The sequence below is a fragment of the Neofelis nebulosa genome, chromosome 7, assembly GCF_028018385.1.
Source record: "Neofelis nebulosa isolate mNeoNeb1 chromosome 7, mNeoNeb1.pri, whole genome shotgun sequence".
NCBI classification, from domain to species: Eukaryota; Metazoa; Chordata; class Mammalia; order Carnivora; family Felidae; genus Neofelis; species Neofelis nebulosa.
In genome coordinates, this window is record NC_080788.1 from 17,458,035 (window position 1) to 17,480,885 (window position 22,851).

Consider the following 22,851-nt stretch of genomic DNA (forward strand, 5'->3'; position numbering starts at 1 on the left):
TATTCGCCATGCAAACTGCATCTTGAGCCTCCGAAGCATCCACCACAGGATGCCTTAAAACTGAGAACTACTCATCACCTAAGGGATGAGTATGTTTAACTAAAAAACAAAAGAGGGTTATTGCGTATACAGGTATCCCCTACTCTTCCCAAGTTTACATTATGCCACTTTGCTTTCATGAAAGAGCTACATTAGTACCCGTTTTTGCTCACTGAAAAAATCCAAACAGGTCTTTCCCTTTTATGATGAAAGGTGAGAAGCAAAAACAGTGTTCGGCATCGGTTCTGCAGTGAGCCCTTACAGACAAGGCACAAGGCACACACAGTGAGCACAGACAGTGGTCGGGAGAAATTCCTTTCCCGGAAAGGATCTCAGCATCTCAGCATCAAGCTGCCAGAACTTCTAACGGTGTCTGTGAGCACCCGTGCTTTATCTCGATTTATTTTATGTATCCCTTAGCAAGTTGTGTCCTAAGGTATCAGAAAAGCCTGCGACAGGTTATTTTTGGGACTAGGCATGCTCAAACACCATATAAGTCCATGGTAACTGATTCTTCTCTTTATGCCATTTCAGCCTCATAGGAAGGCTCTCCTTGCAGAGAGTGGGGGAAACCTGTAGTGAGAAATACCCACAGTTGAACAAAACATTGCCTGGCATTTACTTACTATCCTAAAACCCAAGTCTGCACAGCCATCACGAGGACTCTCCTCCTGCCATTCCAGCATTTTCCCAAGCGCATCCCATGAACACTTAGCTCCAAAAGATATGCTGTGAACGGGGCTTCCAAGGCAGGCACGTTTCAAAATGGGGGCCTGCTGTCCTCAGAGCTCAGTGCTGGGAGCTCCACGTGCCTATCAGCAAGCAGAACGTGGAGAAATCCTGAAGCAGTGGAATTTGCTTAATCCAGCATTTATTTCCCATACTTATTTAACCAGGGACCCCTGTGTCCAAAACACCAACTGACAGATGAAAAGCACAACTTAGAGAAGAGTGGGGGGTTGGAGGAGGGAGGGTATTTTAAATTTTTTTATTTTAGAGAGAAAGGGGAGCAAGCAGGGGAGAGGAGCAGAGAGAGAGAGAGAGAGAGAGAGAGAGAGAGAGACTCTCAAGCAGGCTCCACACTCCACAGGGAGCCCAACTCAGGGCTCAATCCCACGACCCTGGGATCATGACCTGAGCCGAAATCAAGAGTCGGACACTCAACCCAACTGACTGAGCCACCCAGGTGCCCTGGGAAGAGTGTTTTGAAGTAATATCAGGGCAGAAGGCAGCATCGCTCTCAGACAGAGAGCAAATATGCAAATGCTCGGAGCCCAAAGGCCCACCAGCCAAGGGAGCCACGGTGACACAAGAGCGATCATCCACAGAAAAGAGTAGAAAACAGAAGGTGAAGCAAACATCCACTCAGATATTTTTGTTGCTTTTGAAGAGCATCTGATTGCCAAAATATTCTTAGCAAAGAATTGAGAAAAAAAAAAAACAGAAAGTTGGAAGACAGACTGTAGAATATGTTAGAATTTTTTGAGCAGATGAGCAAAACTGTCAACGCACGGAAGCACGCTGGGAAAGGTCTGCAGGTGGTGGCGGGAAAGTTTCCTTCCCTGGTAATTGACAGGGAGCCTGTCGCTCTGTTATCACATATTTAGTATTGGCCCACTTGCAACTTGTCACTGCCTTGGCTGAGAATAAATCACTCGTCCCGAGTCTAAGACGGTAAAATATGCCGATGACTTTATGTGCCCACCCACACAAAGGTTTATGGAACCCTAACTGCTTTTAATATGAAGGTCTTGTAATCTGACCACTGGTGCATCTTACTTGAAGGCAAGTGATACAGAGACAAAACTATTTCTTCCCCTGAATCATTCAAAAGGACATGAGGTGGGAATGAAACACGCTGTTGTTTTTGCATCCAAAGAGGTGTCACATCGGAGGACAAATGTGAAGCCCTGCTTGGGGCAGGCGGGATGAAACGGCATCTCCAATGTATACTTCCTTCTGAATGGTAACCTATAATTGTCTGACCCTGACAATTGTGGGAAGCTCGGGCTTTCCTCACCCCTGAACCTGAGCCGCTCCGTGCCATGTGATCATCACCACGGTGCCATATTTGTCTAACCTTTACTGAGAAGGAAGAAGGCTCAGGAGAACAGAGAAAGCTTGACTCTTTGTATCCTGAATGTAATTGACCAAGAACTTGTGAAAATACCGAGCCCTGGTGTCAGTAACACCACCACAACACGCAATGGCCCTGAAGCTGATGGGAAAATGCTGTGGGGAGCAACTGTCCAGAGCAGAACCAGAGCCCTAAACCACACAGGATGCAACGAGAGGAAGAAAAATAACTCCTCATCAACGTAATGCTTTTACCCATTACTCACAGAATAACATTTCTCAGAACTCACCCCAAAACTGTGGCTCTTAATGGACTTCATAAACTTTCATCCAGAAAACCGTATCTCTATGTATGCTCATCTATTACACTGCAAACAATAATACCTCTGAAGAGGAGGGAAAGATTGGCTTCTGATGCCTGTACAAAGCATCAGAGGGAGTTGAAAATAGACCAGTCCTCAGTGTCCACATCCCAGTTCTAGATTAAGTTGTGCACACTGCAAAGTACTTAGACTCATCACCCAGACTACCACCCATGGAGAATGAATGGAAAAGAATAGGTTTAGGGGTGCCTGGGTGGCTCTGTGGGTTAAGCGTCCGATTTTGACTCAGGTCATGATCTCACAGTTCGTGACTTCGAGCCCCCCCGCCCCCCCGTTGGGCTCTGTACTATCAGCTGGAGCCTGGAACCGGCTTCAGATTTCAGGTCTCCCTCTCTCTCTGCCCCCCCCCACTTGTGCTCCGCCTTTCTCTCTCTCTCTCTCTCTCTCTCTCCCTCTCTCTCTCTCGAAAATAAACATTAAAAAAAAAGAATGGATTTACCTGAATCCTAAAAAATTATTTACTCAGAAGACAATTGTTCCCCAATAACTGGAAACGTGTCAAGGTAGCTACATTTTTATAAGGGCACTGGATCTTTTGTATAAAACTGAAACATAGGTGAAGATGTACACACCAAATACAAATAGTTGCATCAAAGTTAGTAGCCACTAAATTGCACCTAGCTGGCTCAGCGGGAAGTGCACAGGACTCTTAATCTCAGGGTCCTGAGTTTCCGCCTCACCTTGGGCATAGAGATTACTTTAAAAAAACAAATAAAATAAATTTTTAGAAAAGTACTAGCTGGGAGAAAACAGAATACTAATGAGAAGTTCTCACATAAAATGTACCCTTTGGGGTGCCTAGGTGGCTCAGTTGGTTAAGCATCTAAATCTTGATTTCTGCTAAGGTCATGATCTCAAGGTTTGTGAGACTGAGCCCGGAGTCAGGCTCTGTGCTGACAGCGTGGAGGCTGCTTGAGATATCTCCTTCTCCTTTTCCCTCTCTCTCTCTCTTTCTCTCTCCCTCTGCCCCTCCCCTGCTCACTTATGCATGCTCTCTCTCTCTCTCGAAATAACTAAATATTTTTTAAAAATAAATAAAATGTACATCTTCCATTCACATAGGTTTTTTTTTCCAGTTTTACAAAAAGCTTTCACACAAGTACTTGCTTGTTTGAAATGTACATCAACCCTTTGAAGTCAAGAAGGCACACAGAGCCTCACCCCATTTCTCAGATGTGGAAACGGAAGTTCAAAAACAGAAAGTCAGTAGTAGGGCTGGACTCAAACTCAGATCTTAAGATTTCCAGGGGAGCCTTTGCCAGCGCCCCCTCTTGCTTACTAATGTATATCATGTCAAGAGCCATGTGCTATAAGCCAGCACCAAATGGGAGCTAGTACTCAGCACAGCACTGCTTAAAATAATCCTTTTTAAGGCTGAATAATATTATGTTATATAATGTGTGTGTGTGTGTGTGTGTGTATGTGTGTGTGTGTGTGTAAAACTGCCATTTTGTTTATCCATTCACCTGTTATTGAATACTTGGACCATTTTCATCTTTTGGCTATTGTAAATAATGGTACAATGAACACGGATTTAGAAATATTTCTTTCAGCCCCTGTTTTCCCTTCTTTTGGGTGTATACACCCAGAACTTTCTATGTTTAATTTTTTTTAACTTTTTAAAAAAAAGTTTGTTTATTTGGGGCTCCTGGGTGGCTCAGTCGGTTAAGCATCTGACTTTGGCTCTGGTCATGATCTCGTGGTCTGTGAGTTCAAGCCCCGCATCAGGCTCTGTGCTGACAGCTCAGAGCCTGGAGCCTGCTTTGCATTCTGTGTCTCCCTCTCCCTCTCTCTCCCTCTTTCTCTCTCTCTCTCTCTCTCTCTCTCTCTCTCTGAGATCCCTCCCCCACTCACTCGCACTCTCTCTCTCTCAAAAATAAATAAACATTAAAAGATTTTTTTAATAAAGTTTATTTCTGAGAGAGAGAGAGAGAGCACGAGTGCACATGCACGTGTCGGGGAGGGGCAGAGAGAGAGAGGGAGAGACAATCCCAAGCAGGTTGCCAACTGTCAGCACAGAGCCTGACACAGGGCTCAATCTGACAAATCGTGAGATCATGACCTGAGCCAAAGTCAAGAGCCGGACGCTCAACAGACTGAGCCACACAGGTGCCCCATCTATGTTTAATTTTTTTAAGGAACCACCATACTGTTGTCCACAGTGGCTGCACAATTTTACATCTCCATCAACAGCGCACAGGGGTTCCAATTTCCCCACATTCTTGTTATTTTCAACACTTGATATTTTCTGGTTTTGCGGGGGAGGGGTTGATAACAGCCATTCTAAAGGGTGTGTGCAGTGATATCATTATGCTTTTAATTTGCATTCCCCAAACGATTAGTGATGTTGAGCATCTTTTCATGTGCTTGCTGGCCATCTGTATATCTTCTCTGGAGAAAGGTCTACTCAAGTATTTTGTCCAAACAGTCATAATTTGTAACCTATATTTTGGGGGCGCCTCGGTGGCTCAGTCAGTTAAGCGGCCAACCTCAGCTCAGGTCATGATCTCGCCACTCACGAGTCCAAGCCCTGCGTCAGGCTCTGTGCTGTCAGCCTGGAGCCTGCTTCGGATTCTGTCTCTCTCTGCCCCTCCCTTCTCATGCTCTGTCTCTCTCTCTGTCTCTCTCAAAAATAAAGATTAAAAAAAAAGGTTTTTTTAATTAAAGAAAGAGCGTTCTGTACTTTGAAAACCTTGTAAGAAGTAAAAAGACATGCATTCACAAAGGGTTAAATGGGAAGGCTGGAGTGGCCTAAGTGGACTACTACCTGCAGAGGATTCATTCACACTACCCTCATCACTGGGCAATGATGCCCACCTCTGCCCACCGTCCAGCTGTGCAAGGCTCCAAACAAAGACAGCAGTGGCTGGGAGACGGCTGAAGTCAAGAGGACAGACTGAGTGTGCACTGTCATTTGGTAAGCTACTTTAAAGCTTGGAGGGGAAAAAAAAAAGAAAACTTCTCCCAGCTTTTTTTAAATAATAATACAGTAAAAAAAAATTAAAAAATGAATAATAAACAAATAAAATAATAATACAGTAACACCCTGAGGCCTCTGTGATACCTGTCCCCAGGTTACCTGCCCAAGGGTGACATCAGCTTAGACCAAGGTCTCCCTGATACCCCAGGGTCCTAGCAACAGATCTAATCAGACCCAGGTCACATCCAATATCAAGCCCACAGCAAAGGTTTGCAAAATTTTCTGCCATAAAGCTATGTTAAAATGTGTATCCTAAGACATCAAGGCCACCATGCAGGGGTGCCGGGCAATACCCTGGAGAAAAACAAAAACAGTCTCTGTCTGCACTTCTAGAACTTACAGTCTGGTCAGGGAGACACAAAATCTTAAAAAAAAAATGTTGAATACCCCCATGGTATGGCAGGAGAAGGGAAGGGGAGACAGGAGACAAGAGGACTAGGGAAGTTAGATCTAAGAAAGTAATCTTTAGGCAGAGGACTGAAGAATAAAATGTCAGCCCTGTGCAGAGCAGGGCAAGGGCCCAGAACACTGAAGGAATGGCCCATGTAGGAGGAAGAAAGGAGCAAAAGGATTCCAAGAGCTAAAGGCCGGCCAGTGAGCCTGCATTAGTTTCAGGACCCTGGCCTTGCTCCCAACTTCAGGTTTCAAGGAAAATGCAAAAGGAGGACTCTGAAAGGTCCCCAACAGGCCATGATAGCTGGAGCGTGTCTTTACTCCTTCTTCCAGAACTCAGCAGTCGGCACCAAACCAGAGGCAATGCAGGTTGAAGTGGCCAATGACAGTAGCTTGGACCAAAGACAGCCGTGGAGATAACGAGAAAGAGATGGCAGGCTTCGGCCAGATGGGCGGCGAACGTAGCAGAACTGGATGGTGGTTGGATGCATGGGGTGAGGGGCCAAGGTGGCCTACTTTACCCCCTCCCCTCTATATAAGTCAATGAAATTCTACTGGGAGCTTTCAGCCTGTGACAGATTTATAAACTAGCACTGGAAGCAATCTAAGTCTGCTAAGATCCTAGCTCTTTCCAAAGGGGGAAATTGATGAACCTGCCAACAGAAAGAATAAGATGTACGTTATTTTAAAACACTAAGTATTTTCCGTAAGGTATTACGAATGGAGCCCATCAGAGAAGACAGATGAAGCTATGCACAAAAGGATACCACCATGCCAGATCTCTCCAGTATGGAGCCACACGGGCTGTGAAGTTTGGGCATGAGGGAAGGGCACCAGCTTTGGGGTCATTCACACCTGATTTCAAAAATCTCTAAACATATGATGAAAGAAATGGCCACAAAGGGTCAGCACAAACTGAATCAGACCCACAAGGACTGTAGATATTGAAACCGTCCAGTAGAGAAGATAAGGATCTTAAATATGTCTAAAGAAATTTAAATACAAAATTTAAAAAGCCAACATTTTTTGTTTGGCCAATAAGATCCTAGGGGGAAAGGAAGCAGAACCTCTAGAAATGAATGTCTTAAAGAGCTGATGAACTAGAAAATATATCTGTAGAAATTACCCAGAATGCAGCACAGAAAGACACAGGCGGAAAATATGGTAGGCAGGTTAAGAAAGAGGAAAGGAGAACTTCAAGGTCCAGTAACAATCTTAACTGAAGTTCTAGAAGGAGAGAATAGGATGGAGAAGAGTTGAGATTTAAAGAAATCATGATTGAAATTTTTCCAGAATTGATGAAAGATACCTATCCTCACATATTAGAATCCCAACCAATCCCCAAGGTAGGAAAAAAAGAAAAAGAAAAATCCCCACCCAGACACACTGTGACCAAACTGCAAAACAACAAACACAAAATGAAGCAGCCAGAAGACACAAGACATCTTCCAAGGGAATGCTGAGTAGACTGACAGCGGCCTTCTCCACAGCAACTATGGCATCCAGAAGACAATGGAAGAACATTTTTAAAGGGCAGAAGGAAAAGAACTTTGATCCTCCACCCGGCAAAAGTAACTTCCAAGAACATGGGCAAATAAAGAACTGTTTAGAAAAACCAAACCTGAGGGAGTCTGCTACCAGAAAATCCTCACTGAAGTTATTTCTAAAGGATACCTACCAGGAGATAAGGGAAGAACCTCAAGGTAAGTTAGTTAAGAAGGAATGGAAGCAAAGAAAATAATAACCACGTGGCTAAAACTCAAGCCAGTGCTGACGAGACGAAACAAAAACATCTAACCGGAGGAAATTAAAACTCAGAACATCAGAAGTTAGAAATCAGGAAATTAAAAATTAGAACAAAGGTGCTGCATAACAACAACACATAAACTGGGAAGGGGATAATTGAAATGGGAGCACTATAAGGTCTTGACGTGATTCTAAGAAAGTTTAAAATTGGTTAGTTTCAGAATGAGAGTTAACGTGCATTTTAAATTTTCTAAGTGAGGGGCGCCTGGGTGGCTCAGTCGGTTAAGCGTCCCACTCTTGACTTGGGCTCAGGTCATGATCTCACGGTTCTTGAGTTTGAGCCCCACATCGGGCTCTGTGCTGACAGCACGGAGCCTGCTTGAGATTCTGTCTCCCTCTCTCTGCTCCTCCCTCACTTGCTCTCTATCTCTCTCTCTCAAAATAAATTTTAAAAACTTTAAAAAATAAATAAAAAGAATTTCTAAGTTAGCCCCCAAAAGAATAGAAATATAGGTATCACATTTCAAAATAGGAGAGAGAAAAAACAGAATTAGGACAAGGGTTGGGGAAGGGTATCTCAATATAAAAAAAAAATGAAAACATGATGATTTGTTGATACTCATATTTAATTGTTACAGTTAAAAACCAATATTTATTGGAGTGCCTGGGTAGCTCAGTCGATTAAGCATCCAACTTCGGCTCAGGTCATGATCTTGCAGTTCATGGGTTCGATTCCCACATCAGGGCTGACAGCTCAGAGCCTGGAGCCTGCTTTAGATTCTGTGTCTCCCTCTCTCTCTGCCCCTCCCTGCTCATGCTCTCTCTCTGTCTCTCAAAAATGAACAAACATTAAAAATTTTTTTTTAAAAAACAATATTCATCAATAACTAGATTATGCTTTAGCAGGGCAGATTTTGTTCATTAGTGTCTTTACCCAAATATTTCTTAATATTTTAATAATATTTTTATTCAGTGTTCATGTAGTATGAAAAAAACACAAAGCAATACCTTTCTGTCTACATAGCTTATTTTTTTTCCCCAAGATGTTCTAAGAGCCCAAAGGTAAGCAATACATATGCATTACAGAAATCACTTGTTGGTAGGTATAAAGGCCAAAACCAACAACCAACTATAATTCGCTTTGGGCATTATACCCCTCTACCCACATACATACACTCGGCAAAAATAGTCCACGAAGTAGCAGAAGAATATTCGGCAAGGACAGTGTTGCCAGAGGAAGGTCTACACAATGGGGAAGTCTACACAACATCTTCTCCAGCTCCTACCATTGAATGAAATATTCAGGGCTTTGATTAGGGTTTATTTCAGCAAAATGCAATGAAGAAATGAACACAGCTTTTTCCCTATCTTAATGCAATTCAAGAGCAGTGGTTAGAAACTCGGTTTCCAAGAAACACACATTTATCCCCACTTCTGCAAGTCCAGGAAAACGAGCAGTCTCGAAAGTCTGGTTGGGCCTTGGGAGCCCCCAGCACATACGTGGGCAGGAGCTCCCTTACAGCCCTCCATTGGGGTCCCCAGACCTCTACCTCGCCTGAGTCCCAGTGGCCCTGTGGCTGCCCTCCTTTGGAAGAGCAAAGAAGCACAGTGGAAGGTTTCTACACCTGGACAGACAACAGGTATTGGTTTAAGCGGATAATGAGGCCACTGCCTGGGCATCGACAAGGCAAAGAGCTCGATGTGAGAGGGCTCCCCGGGGGCCAGCGTGGGGTGAGGATGATCTGCCAGGATGTCAACAGACAGTGGCCTTTGGATTCAGACACCCTGTGTATCCTACCCCCAACCCCAGCTTGCTGATCAAGGGCCTTGGAAAAGAAAACCCACAACAGAGGACTGACGCACTAAAAAGCATGGAATCTCTCAAGCACAGCTGTTACATCCTAATGAGTGTTTTTCAAAGGTCCCAACCTTCAGTTGCTACTGACAGTCAGTCTTAACTGCCACGGCCCCCACAACCCGGCAACCCTGACTTGGAAAGTCACATGACACCAGGGGCATCTGACCCCAAAATGTGCTTGAATTTTGCCCCGCATTTTCTGTCTGTACCACTCGGACACAGCAGAAAACAGAGCCATTTTCTACAATCCTCTGTTTGGGATTTCCCAAGGCTAAGCTACAAATAAGAATGTCATCAGAGGAGGCGGGAGCCAACTGCTGTCAGGAACTGAGCTAAGGCCAGTCAGCTGGTCAGCAGACTAGGGTTTCAAAGGTCAGAAAGACAATACCTCAATGCCCACTGCCCTCCCACCATCCAGCCGGAGTCCTGGCTGCTCGATCATTCACACCATTCTGCCAACACATGGCAGGAGGAGGTCAGAACACGAGTCATTTCTGGCCTGGCTTCCTGCATTGGAGATCCCCATTTAACACAGATATTTCACAGCCCTCATTTAGAAATGGAGTAAGGACCATCTATAGCACAGACAGCATTATACGGCAAGGAATCACAACCAACGGTGGGGCTTGGGCGGGGGGGGTAACACAAAATGCCCAAGCCATTAGGAGGACCTGCTCAGGACCCAGGCTTCCCAGAACAAGCAGGACCCGGGAAAGATATCCCAAGGAATGGACTGACCAGAGCCCTGTCCAGAGACACCCTGCACCAGCAAGGGCAGGTCGGCCTGGGTCATCCCATATCCTGATACGCTTAATATGCAGTAATCCTACGACCAACACAACCAACAAAAGCTTTCACCAGCTCCTAAAAGGAAATGATTTCTCCATTCAAAGGTCATGGAGCTCCTGCTGTGGGCCAGGTCAGAGCGGGGCGCTACAGAAGAAAGATTAATTAAGGTCCTGCCCTCAGAGAGATCACAGTCTGGCTGGGTAGGAAGTAACTGACCAACTTCAGGGCCAAGTGGATTTTCAGAGACCATCCCATCTTCTCCCTTCCTTCCTGATGAAGGGATGGAGACCTGAAAGCACTTAGCAACAGTGACATGAGTCCAAGTGGCCAGCCCAGCCCCCTATCCACTGCCCCCAATGAGGCCCCGCTGTCAGAGACTCAAATCATGTGCCCAGACTCACCAGGTCCACATGCCTCTATGGGGACCCTTCTGGACCTTGAACTAGATAAGATCCACATTTGATAAATATTTGATTTTTTTTTTTTTTAAGTTTTATGTTCGTATGAGGTCGTCCCTAAGGAAGGAGGCCCTTTAAGGACTGGCTCGTGGATTACTTCCTTCTCAGGAAGGAAGTGGGAGGGGCTCCACATCAAACATCACCCTTATGACAAGTTCCTTTCTCTGGGGAGTCAGACCACCCCCATGTGAATCCCAACCTGCCACTTATTAGCAGGTAACTTTAGGCAAGTTACTTCGCCCTTGCCCTGACACCCTTCTGGGCAGACATGGGTCCTGCCTGCCTCAGCCTCTCTCAGCACCAGGCCCTGCCCCGGGCTTTTCTTTCCGGTCTCTCCTCCTTTGGGTCCATGCCTCATAACCTCAGCACTTCCCCCTCTCTGAGGCTTCAGGCTGTGCCTTCAGCTCCTCTCCTCTTCCCATTTCCCAGGGGACATCCTCGCCAGACCTCCAGGGGTCCCCAAGAGAGCTCAGGGCAGGCACTGGCCTTTCTAGATTCTCCCACACTCCAGAGTCAGTGTTTCTGACTAACTCTTCAGTATCACCCATGGGTGGCATGTTCTGGAACATTCGGAAATCCCTGTGTCTAGATTGTTTCAGGTTTTCCCCCTCTGAAAGTCAGTTCCTTTACTGAACTCATCACTGTCCCTGTTCCCCCAACCCAAGCTTCAGAGTCAACCCAGCCTTTGGAGTCTTCCTTGTGTGCTAGCTTTCCCATCTGTAAAGCTCTGCTTTGTTACCAGTGCAAATTGTCCAACACCTAACTTTTCTTACCTGGAACACTAAACTGACTGTTTTTTAATAGCTTATTTTTTTAATTTATTTGTTTTTCAGAGAGAGAGAGAGAGAGAAAGAGAGAGAGAGTGAGCAGGGGAGGGGAAGAGAGAGAGGGAGACAGAATCCCAAGCAGGCTCCATGTTGTCAGTGCAGAGCCCGACGCGGGACTTGAACCCACCAACTGTGAGATCATGACCTGAGCTGAAACCAAGGGTCAGATGCTTAACCAACTGAGCCACCTAGGCACCCCTAAACTGACTTTCTAAGTGGAGATCATAAGATAGGAAATTCTCACAAACCTTTCAATTTGGGGTGTAAACAGAAGGGATGAAGGGCAAAACAATGGCCTTCTCAGAGGGGACCCTACATTTTACCATGGACGCAGCAGTCGGCAGTGATGAGCTCAGGGTCGCCTGGAACCCTTACGAGGTAGGTCACATCCTTATTTTATGGATGAGGGAGATTCGAGGTGAAGGATGAGAGGAGTACAGAACTGGACCGTGTCGGACTTGCCTTTTCTTTTCCAGGATGCTCCAAGCTAAAATGACAGCAGCAGATGGTCTGCTAGGACCTAAGAACTTTTTCAGCATCAGAGAAATTAAAAACCCTCAGAGAGAGACAGAGAGAGAAGGAGAGAGAGAGAGAGAGAGAGAGTATGTGAGTGTGAGTGTGTGTGTGTGTGTGTGTGTGTGTGTGTGTGGCCCTGGGGCATGTCTTGAATTACTTCGGGGTAGCTCCAGAGCCCCACTGTATCATATCCCCCAACCAGACACCCCAATACTGAGGAGGCTCATCTAGATCCAGAACACAACGCCCATGGGAGCGTCACAGACCCTTTCCCTACACTTAGGGCTAGAACAAGCGAGGACCAGGTCACAACCTTATCTGAAAGCATAATTCTTAGTTTAATGCTTCCTTGCTAAAGAAAAAAGGATTCCTACGTAGGCACGATTCGTTCAAGCCCTTTTTGGAAATGGGCTATCAAAGCTTGGGCAACGGTTCAGCTATGTAAGACTCCAATCCATTAGGCTCTAGCACATGTGGAAATGATTAATGTGTAACTGCCGTGTGTCCTCTGGTCCATCAGCAACCACGAAAGCCACAGCAAACGCTCAAAGAAATGCAGGAAAATCCTTAAAGTGTCCAGGCCAACTACACTTTTCCAGAAGTGAAATTACCCTTACTTTTCCCATTAAACGTAGAAAGCCTGGGTAGAATTGCACAGCGCTAAGACAGTGGTTGGGAAGAACTCTCTGATTCACGGTACACTCCGAGGAGGAGGGGAAGGGAGAAGCGAGGGATTGCACAACTCTGTGCCCATTCCTTAAGTGTTGAAAATATAGGAGGTATTCCGTACAGTAATTCCCTAGGGAGCAAAACCGTCTCCCTCTTGCAGATGTGGAAGACAAGACCAGAAGAGCAAGTCACTTTTGTTTCTTGACCCAGTTCTCAAACTGGCCCAGTGCTCACTATCCACAACCATGGTGACCAACGTTCCAGAAAGGACCGCAGGGGGGAAAAAAAAATCAAAACCCCAACAAAATCACCCCCCACCCCCACCTCTAAAAACAGCGACCAAACCATTTCTCAATCTCCAGACCAATGAAAACGTTCACCAGGAATGTAAAACTCATACAACTGGCTAGTGGCCACCTTCTCTCCTTAACTCGCTCTAAAAATCGGGGAAAACAACTCAAAGTCACAGTTTTTAAGTGCAGGTCGTAAAAAACGAGTCATTTGCCGCTGTTGACTTCCAATAAAAGGCAAAGGAGGCTCTGTAATACTGGGGTTTTTTTTTCCTTACAGAAATGGGGGGGAAAGAAAGCGGCCAGTCTGGGGTTTGACTGCACGCGGGGGCAGGGCTGGCCACCTGTGGCCTCGCGCCTCGTGGCCGGACTGGACGGAGGGGACGAGAGGTACCCGGCCACTGGGCCCTTCCAGCCGCCGGTCCCCGCCAGAGGAAGCGGATGCAGGAGGGAAGAGGCATTTTCTCAGCATCCAACGCCCCTACGCTACCTCCCACCCAAACACTCCTTTGTGGGACTGGGGAAAGCCCTTTGGGGATTTGTCCCACGTGCTTTCAGACTCAGAATGGCAACGCTGGCCTGGTTCTCCGGAGAGGGAGCCGGGCAGGGCCCCTCCTGGGCCTCTCAGGAGGAGGCAGACTTAGTTTCGGAATGCGGGGTGGGGGGGGGGGGGGTGGAGGCGCCCCCAAATCCAGACTCCCCAGCTGGCCTGCTGGATTGGGGGCCGCACGCCCGCCGCCGCGCAAGGTGCCGGGGATTAAACAGGCCGTCCTGGAAGCTGGGAAGGGGGCGGCGGGGGAGCGGAGGCGCCCGCTGTAACCCGAGCTGCTCTTCTGATTTCTCTCCGGCCTTGCGGTTCCCATTTCACAGACAAGGCCACCACGGCTGGGAAGTCAGTGAGCTCGCCAAGCCCGGGTCAGCGGTGCGGACGCCCGGTGACCCCGGAGACGGGCGGGGGAGCGTGACCGTGACCGTGACCCCTCCAGGGCTACCCCTCCCAGGAGTGAGAGCTTCAGCCCGTCGGCCCCGCACCCGACGTCCCGGGCCGTGGGCCCATCTAGTTCCCTGGAGGCGACAGGTGCGCGGCTAGTGGCGCCCTGGCGCCGACTCCGGGGAAAGTTTCCTGGCCGCTGCGCGCTGTTTACGGTCTCGTTTTGCAGCGCTGGGGCCCCGAGCTCTCAGGCCAGCCCAGCCATTGAAACCCGACACGCGGGGAGGGGCCATCGCGCCGGCCAGCGAGGGAGGCGAGCTGGCTCCGGGCCCCGCCGGCCGCGGCTCCGCTTACCTGCGACTCCGCGAGCTGCCTCTGCCTCCATGCTGGGCTCCCACGGCGCTGCGTCCGGTCCCCTCCGCGCTCCCTCCTCTCCCGGCCCGGGGCCGCCCCCAGCCCCCGCCCCCACTCCGAGGCTGACCCGCCCCTCCCCCCGGACTGCGCCGGATCGCGGCTCGCTCCCCAGAGCTGGCCCTGCCCCGCTTCCAGCCGCGTGCCCTGGGGGCCCTCGCTGCGCCGCCCAGCGACCCCGACTCCCCAGTTTGCAAAGCTACACCCTGAGGAGCTTTTATTATTTCCTTTCATTCTTTAGAAGAGAAAACTATTTGCACCCCATCCCATGGCCAGTGACTCTGGGCCTAAACCCAGTACCCCCTCTCTGAGCCCCTTCCCACTTCCTTCTTCTGTTTCTAAGGACAAGAATCATTTGCATTATTCCTTTTCGAAAATTTACAGTTTAAAACTAACTCAAAGACCATGAATGTCACTAAGACAGGGCATCTAATAACCTTTTCCGCCCATTTCAGATTTCTTCTGATGCCTGTCATGTGCCCAGTTTTGCCGATAACGAATATTTTCATTTATTAGATGTTCAGGCTTGTCCTCACTTGAAATAGCGTGATCCAATGACAGCCAAGTGTTTCTCCAGCAGTTCTTGCCGTGTTTCCAGGTGTTTTTTTTTTTTTTTTTACAGGGGAGGTATGGAGCTGGGGTGGTTTTAAAATGCGAACGGCCTTGGAACCCAAGATCTGTGGTCAGTCAGCTGGTGCCTGCTCTCTGGTTGGCAGCCCTGAAATTCGCCCTTGTGGATGATGGCCCAAGCTGTATCCTCAGTCCTTCTGGGCCTCTGCCGCAGGACAGAAGGTCTAGAACTCATCTGCCGGCCTGTCCCTCCACCCCCAGCAACAGCTGCTCAGGGGAGCCTCCCAACTGCCGGTCAGAGTGTATCCCCACCTACCCAGCAAGACTTGTCATGGACGCGGACATCCTCAATCATGGGATGAAAAACGACCCCCCACCCCCGCCCCTGCTGGTGCTTCCATTATTTTTCGTAGCAGTGTACAAGTTCATGGCGACCAGAGCTGGACACCCAGCTTAGATCCACCCTTGAGTCACTTTCTTGAAAGTTTGAGGTTTCATTTTCTACAGCAATGAAAACGCAGAGCTCCCTGGGCAATAGCATTCAGAACACTTAACTTCTCCAAACACCTGTCCTGTTTAATAAACACAGATTAATTAGGCCACTACCATGTGCCCTATCCTGTTCTCGATTGTAATGATTCAGCAGTGAACAAAATTAATAAAACCTTGCCTTTGGAGGCTACTTTCTAGTGGGTGAAAGTGAGCAGGAGATAGAACACAATAGTGTGGTAAATATGGGATAGAGGAGAAAAATGTTTAAAACAGAGAAAGGGAAGTAAAAACATGAAGAAAGTGAGGGAGGTAAGCATGTGAAAAAGGGAAATGGCAAACGTTACAGCAAGTGCAAAGGCCCTGAGGTGGGAACAAGTCTCTTTTTGGGAGTCTTGCATCTTTGTTGCATTCCTAATAATCGTGGGTGTTACTCAAGGCATTGGTACACGGAGCTAAAGGCTTATTAATCTCTGCTCTAAAGCACACTGCTTCAAGGGCACCTGGGTGGCTCAGTGGGTTAAGCCTTGGACTTCGTCTCAGGTAATGATCTCACGGTTCCTGAGTTCAAGCCCCACATCTGGCTCTGTGCTGATAGCTCAAAGCCTGGAGCCCGCTTCGGATTCTGTGTCTCAGTCCCCCTATGCCCCTTCCCCACTTGCGTGCGTGCGTGCTCTCTCTCAAAAATAAACATTTAAAATTTTTTTTAAAAAATAAAGCATACTTCTTCAAGTCTTTGTTAATTTTTTTTAAGTTTTGTATTTTTTTTAGTTACTCACATAATACCTGAATATGTGTTCCTTCAGGGGAAAAAAAAAAAAAAAGATTTTAGACTAAAAAGGTCCCTGTGTCCCATTAAACTCCCGTTTCCAAAGTTGGTATTTAGTTAAACACTCCATCTTTTCCTTAATAATTTCTGGGGTTTTCTCTCGTTAGGCTGAAACTACCCCAAAATTAGAAAATAAGTTCTTTTTTTTTTTTAATTTTTTTTTCAACGTTTTTTATTTATTTTTGGGACAGAGAGAGACAGAGCGTGAACAGGGGAGGGTCAGAGAGAGAGGGAGACACAGAATCGGAAACAGGCTCCAGGCTCCGAGCCATCAGCCCAGAGCCCGACGCGGGGCTCGAACTCACGGACCGCGAGATCGTGACCTGGCTGAAGTCGGACGCTTAACCGACTGCGCCACCCAGGCGCCCCGAAAATAAGTTCTTCTACATTTCCAATATTTTAATTGTTTTGGCCTGTAGATTGGAATTTTAAAACCAATCAAAACTCATCTATGTCTATGGCATAAGTAATAGATCTAACTAGAACCAATTTTTCCCACACCATCATATGGTCCATTCTTTTCCCCATTACTATGAATTGCTTCCTAAATCATATATGAAATTCTCGTGTACATTACAGCTCTTCTTTTATTGACAATTTTTGCTATTTCTTCTACAATACCACACTATTTTAATTACCATAGCTTCATCACATCACCATAGCTTCAAACATGTGATGAACACACATCACATGTTTCATCACATGACATCACATGTCTTCCAGGAAGACAAGCATTTTCTAATCAAATATTCAAACCAGGTAGTTAAGGATATTGGGAGTTGACACAGATTACATCTAACCTTGAACATTAATTTGCATAGCATTAACATCTTTATTTTTTTAAGTGTATTTATTTATTTTGGCTGGGCGGGCCAGGGGTGGGGGGTGCGGCACAGAGAGAGAAGGAGAGAGACAATCCCAAGCAAGCTCAGTGCTGTCAGCAAGGAGCCTGACGCAGGGCTTGATCTCATGAACCATGAAACCAAGAGCCGGAGGCTTAAGCGACTGAACCACCCAGAGGCCCCTGAGCATTAACATCTTTAAAGTTGAGTCTTCCAATAAGAAAACATAAGCACACTTAGGTTTATTCAGGTCTTTTTTTTTTTTTTTCTTTTTGGCTAAAGTTCTAGTTTTTACAGATGGATCTAATACATTTCTTTATTTTTTAATTTTTTTTCTTTATTTTAGAGAGAGAGAGCAAGCAGGGGAGAGGAGCAGAGGGAGAGAGAGATCCTTTTTTTTTTTTTTTCTAAACTTTGCTTACTTATTTATTCTGAGAGAAAGAATGTAAATAGGGAAGGGGCAGAGAGAGAGAGGGAGAGAGAGAATCCCAAGCAGGCTCTGCACCACCAGCGGGGAGAGCCTGATACAGGGTTCCAATTCACAAACTTTGAGATCATGACTTGAGCCCAAGTCAGACTCTTAACCAACTGGCACCCTGAAAGAGAGAGAGAGAGAGAGAGAGAGATTCTTAAGCAGGCTCCACCCTCAGTAGAGAGCCCTACATGGGGCTCAATCTCATGACTCTGGGATCATGACCTGAGTAGAAACCAAGAGTGGGTCGCTCAACTGACTGAGCCACCCAGGCACCCCTTTTAAATTATTTTTTATTTTATTTTTTATTATTTATTGTTTGGGTCTAATACATTTCTTATGCTAGGTTTATTCCTACATATTTCTGATATTTGTTGGCCATTATGAATGGGATTTTTCTTTTCTCCAGTTACACTTGCTAATTAGCTATTACGGTACATAAGAAAACTATTGGCTTGGGTATATACCAGTTTCCTATCCAGCCACTCTTATGAGGTCTAATAGTTTTTAAAGTCAATTATCATAGATTTTCTAAGTAGAGCATCAGATTGTCTATAAATAAGTTGTTAGCTGTCTAAATCTACCTCAAACCTCAGCAACTCCACACTCACTTCTAACACTAAAATTGCTTTTAACCCTAACCAAGAAGAAAAGAAAAATATTATTTAAATATGTATACTGGAAAATAGAGCTCCCACAAAGGCCTAGAGCATCTTTTCAATATGGTTCTGTCTTACATCCAGGAGGTAGTTTAGTCCTCGTCCAGCCTCATTTACCTACATGGACATTTCCTCAGTGCTCAGAACACAACTGTTCTAGTCATTCCCCAGGTATTTGTGAAATTTGAAGGAAAAATCCAGTATTTAAACTAAAGGGCTAGTAAGCTACTGGATTTTAATAAGTAAACAAATTCCTTTTGTAGCAGTCGTTACTTTTGGGTCAAGGAGCTGTAGTCCTGATAAAAGAGAGAGAGAGAGAGAGAGAGAGAGAGAGAGAGAAACAGATCAAGGCTTAGCAAAAATTGAAGGACAGAATATAACACAGAAGAAAAATATAGACAAAACTTTCTTCTATAAAATGTAGGGAAAACATTACCTTATGATGTATCAGAGCGGACTGCTAGATATTTTAAAACACAAATTATCAAGCTATTAGTTCATAATTCTTCAGTGACATAAAAAATAGCAGCTTTCTGGAATCAGCATGGCTCAGTCACGTCTGACTCTTGATTACGGCTCAGGTCACTGATGTGGGAAACAAAGGCAGAAGAAAATGGCTGATAAAATTAAATTTCCTTATAACTTGCAGCCCATTGACAAATACTTGAGGCAGGCGGAGTAAAACATTTCTCCAGGAACTCCCAACCATCTTAATGTTAATCCTTTGCTAGAGGGAAAAACAACCTTAGCTTGACAATAGCTAGGCCTCCAGGAATATGTGTCTTCTTTAGCATATGGAAATCCCTTTGGAAACTTCCCCTGAACTTTACCTCCCCCAGCTCTCAAGTATATAATCACTCTCTCCCCAAGGACCCAGGGCAGCTCTTTCTGCCCACCGGTCCTGTCCCCGTGCTTTAATAAAGAAAAACTTTTAGCACCAAAGACATCACAAGAATTTTTTTCTTGACTGTGCGCTCTGAACCCCCACCACTTCAAAACCCCATCAGTCATGATCCCAAGATTGTGGGATCGAGCCCCGTGTCAGGCCCCAAGCTGAGTGTGGAGCCTGCTTAAGTTTCTCCTTCTCCTTCTGTCCCTCTCCCCGACTCATGCTCTCTCTCAAATTAAAGATAAATAAATAAATAGGGGCATCTGGGTGGCTCAGTCGGTTGGGCGGCCGACTTCGGCTGGGATCATGATCTCGCGGTCCGTGAGTTCGAGCCCACGTCGGGCTCTGTGCTGACAGCTAGGAGCCTGGAGCCTGTTTCGGATTCTGTGTCTCCCTCTCTCTGACCCTCCCCCGTTCATGCTCTGTCTCTCTGTCTCAAAAATAAATAAAACGTTAAAAAAAAATTTTTTTAAGATAAATAAATAAATACTAGCATCTTTCTATGCCAGTTTCCTGTGGAAATATTGAACATGATCCCGATGTTATAATATAATGTGGTTTCTAACATACCAATTCTGTTCTAAAACAGTTTTAAATGGTTGTTTCAGAGTATTATAAAAGTCTCAAATTTTTAATTTTTAAATAAATAGGTGCTGTGAGCATTTGAGAGCTATTCTTTAGCAGGGAGGTTAAAAACATGAATATGTTGTGTCAGAAACCTCCCAAAAGGTGAAGTATAGCTTTAGGGTCCTTCCTTACATGAGTTTTGGAGTCAAATCTCGCCTAGAAAAGCAATTGCACATCAATGGCTGAGATTTTAAAAAATATCAATTGCTAACTGCTTCAGGGAGCTAATTCCATAGTAGTGAGAATCATAAATACTATAATTTTGAACACAAAACTGTTTGCCACATTCATTCAGAACGCTCTTCTCATTTAACAACAGGCGAGCCTAACCGAAAAGGGAAAGCAATGAATTCTTTGATGGAATATTCTGAGTCACTTAATCCTCATTTTGATTTTAACCAAATCTAGTTAGTCATTTAACTACAAATTTGTTCCTGTATCCCATAAGGTTACTTTATCATCAACCACATCCTGTTCTTTAGGGAAGAAAAACTGTACTCTAGCGAGGGGCCTACACGCTACGAATTACAGCCCACAGCCCCAACCCAGCCCTCCGCCTGTTTTTTGTACAGCCCATGAGCTAAAAATAGTTTCTACATGTGTAAATAGTTCAAACACTGCACAAGAGGAATAATACTTTGTGACACATGGGCATTACATGGATTCAAAAGTCAAAGTTATGGGAACACAGCCACGCCCTCTCATTTGCATATTGCCCAGGCTGCTTTGAAAACTACAAGGGCGGGGCAAATAATGTTTACTCTGTAGCTCTTTGCTGGGACTGTGTTTGGGCCCCCTTTGAACTACTAAGCTGGAAAAGTAAAGGAATAAGGGTGAGCGAGTCCCCAAAGGCTACCTTGGAAGACTGACATTTTTCGAGAATCTGTTAGTGCTTTGACGAGGCAGTTTGGGTACGAGTTTTATATTTTATGATAGACATAAGTAGCTGAGCTGGAGGCAGAGATGTTGGACACAGAGGAGAGCTTATTATTATTGTTATTATTTAAATTACGAATGCTTCTTGACGATTGATTTATTCTCCCCACCTCCCAAGAGGAGTTTGACCAGGTTGATTAAATTTCGTTTATGTCAAGTGTACAAAATGTGTTGTAAGAGCTGTTCATGTAAGAGACAAATAAACACTTTTAAGCCTTTTTCTTGCTTAAGCAGGAAGTCACAACTTGCCAATGAGAAATTTTAAACAAATCCCACAAAGTTTTATGTTTGGTTCAAAACTTGAAATATTTAGGTCTTGGGATATTATGATCTTGGCAGCCCACATTTGTCGTCCCTGGTGAGAACATGTGTGTACTGTTACTTGCTTTTCAGTTCACTGAGACAGGGTTGCACCTTGCCCTCTTAATCCCAGAGTCAAACATGATTACAAATATCTTCCTCTCGGGAATCTAACTCATAAGGAAGATCACGGTGCTTTTTGTTAAATAAAACATCTCTCTTTAGTCGCCTTATTCGTTCTCAGGCTTACTGTATTTCACCCGCCTAAAGATTGTGTTTGACATCAGCAATTGTTAGAGACCATTTGTTTTTACAATGGAAAAAGAAATAAAAGTGCAGATGTCAGACCTCAAAATCCATACTTCCCTGGATTGTTTTCATTTTAGAGAATGAGAATGTGTGGGGTTTTTTCTCGGGTGGGGTTGGATGCAGTCAGAGACATGTCACTGTTGCTAAGTAAAAATATTCTCTTTTTTATTAATTGCAAAATTAGGGGGAAGTTTAGGGTATAAGGAAATAAGTGAATTATGGGAAAGTGAAAATTCCAGGACCCATTTCAGTTTGAGTTAAAATAAGAATGGCTCGTGTCAAATCCTGAAAAAAATAGAAATAAAAATTGCAGTTTCGTTGGCAGAAAAGTAGCACAATCTTAAAAACAGTTGAGTCTGTTTTGAGGCATGATAAGTTAACGTTAGTAAACATAAGTTGGCTACCCAGATCTCATTAGTTAATATTGTTATCAGCGTGTGACCTTAGCAGCAACCAACTTTACAAATGTGGGCATTTCCTGCGGCCTAATTTGTTTATGACTGTGATGGCCATGCAAAACCCTCCTGACAGATGAACTAGGTGAGTGAACTGGAACCAGGGGAGCCATTCACCAAAGTGGGGGTTGACATAACATCAACAGTGCCTGAGGGAGTATGTGAAACTCAGTAATTGCTTTCCAACCTGGATTTTTGTATTGTCTGCTTTAATCTCAAAATAAGGTATAATGTAATGCCCTCTGCCTCCCTTGCAAAACAAGGTGGCCCTGGCTTCCCAGAGCAGGCAGGGGAAGGCCACTGGGGGCAAATGCCACTTCCCACCTGTTCTCTACTGTAAATAAGCCTGCAGCCCACACCAGGGGCCAATTAGAAGGAATAGCCTTTGGTTCAGCATCCCAGGGAGGCATCAGGTGGAGTCTAGTCCTTGGCAGTGATCCCAATTAAAGGGGGTTGTACAGTTTTTTTCTATCAGGGGGCCAATTTAGAAGATGGAACCACATGATCACACCCTCTAATACAGAGCACTCTGAACTTAGGGAAGCAGTGTGGCCCTGGAGGAGCTCGGCCAGCGCCCAGGGGCCCTGAATTGGAGCTTCTCATGACCACACCCAGAGAGAAAGAGAATCGTTTTTTGTACTTCCTATCAGACAGCTTTCTAAAAAACATATTTTTAGAGGTGCCTGGGTGGCTCAGTCCGTTAAGCATCCGATGTCAGTTCAGGTCATGATCTCAGGGTTCATGAGTTCGAGCCCCTCATCGGGCTCTGTGCTGACAGCACAGAGCCTGGAGCCTGCTTTGAATTTGTGTCTCCCTTTTCTCTCTGCCCTTCCCCCACTTACGTTCTGCCTCTCTCTAAGAAAAAATTTAAAAATATATACTTTAGCTAATATATATAATATACATATGTATTCTGAGGGGTCAAGATGTTGCATTACATGGCTTCTTCAATAGGCAGAAAAACCCAAAATGTTAGCTTTAGTTACTCTGACACAATTAAGGACAATTAAGGAGGAGGAACGTCTTCGTAGCCAGGTAGAATGCTACCACGCGGCAGTGGCTAACATTGAGTGGGCATGTGGTTTGTCAAGCACCGTATTAAGTGCTG

The 22,851-nt window shown here is 45.4% G+C and overlaps 1 protein-coding gene across 1 annotated transcript in view; it reads right to left on the reverse strand.

Moving 5' to 3' along the window:
* Positions 1-14,395, reverse strand: part of LOC131516114 (protein FAM169B-like) — a 91,264-nt gene extending 76,869 nt beyond the window's left edge. Inside the window, exon 1 of the mRNA XM_058736715.1 lies at positions 14,310-14,395. Coding sequence (XP_058592698.1) covers positions 14,310-14,340 — 31 coding nt within the window. The 5' untranslated portion in view covers positions 14,341-14,395. The remainder of the gene's footprint in view (positions 1-14,309) is intronic.
* Positions 14,396-22,851: the final 8,456 nt, after the last annotated feature.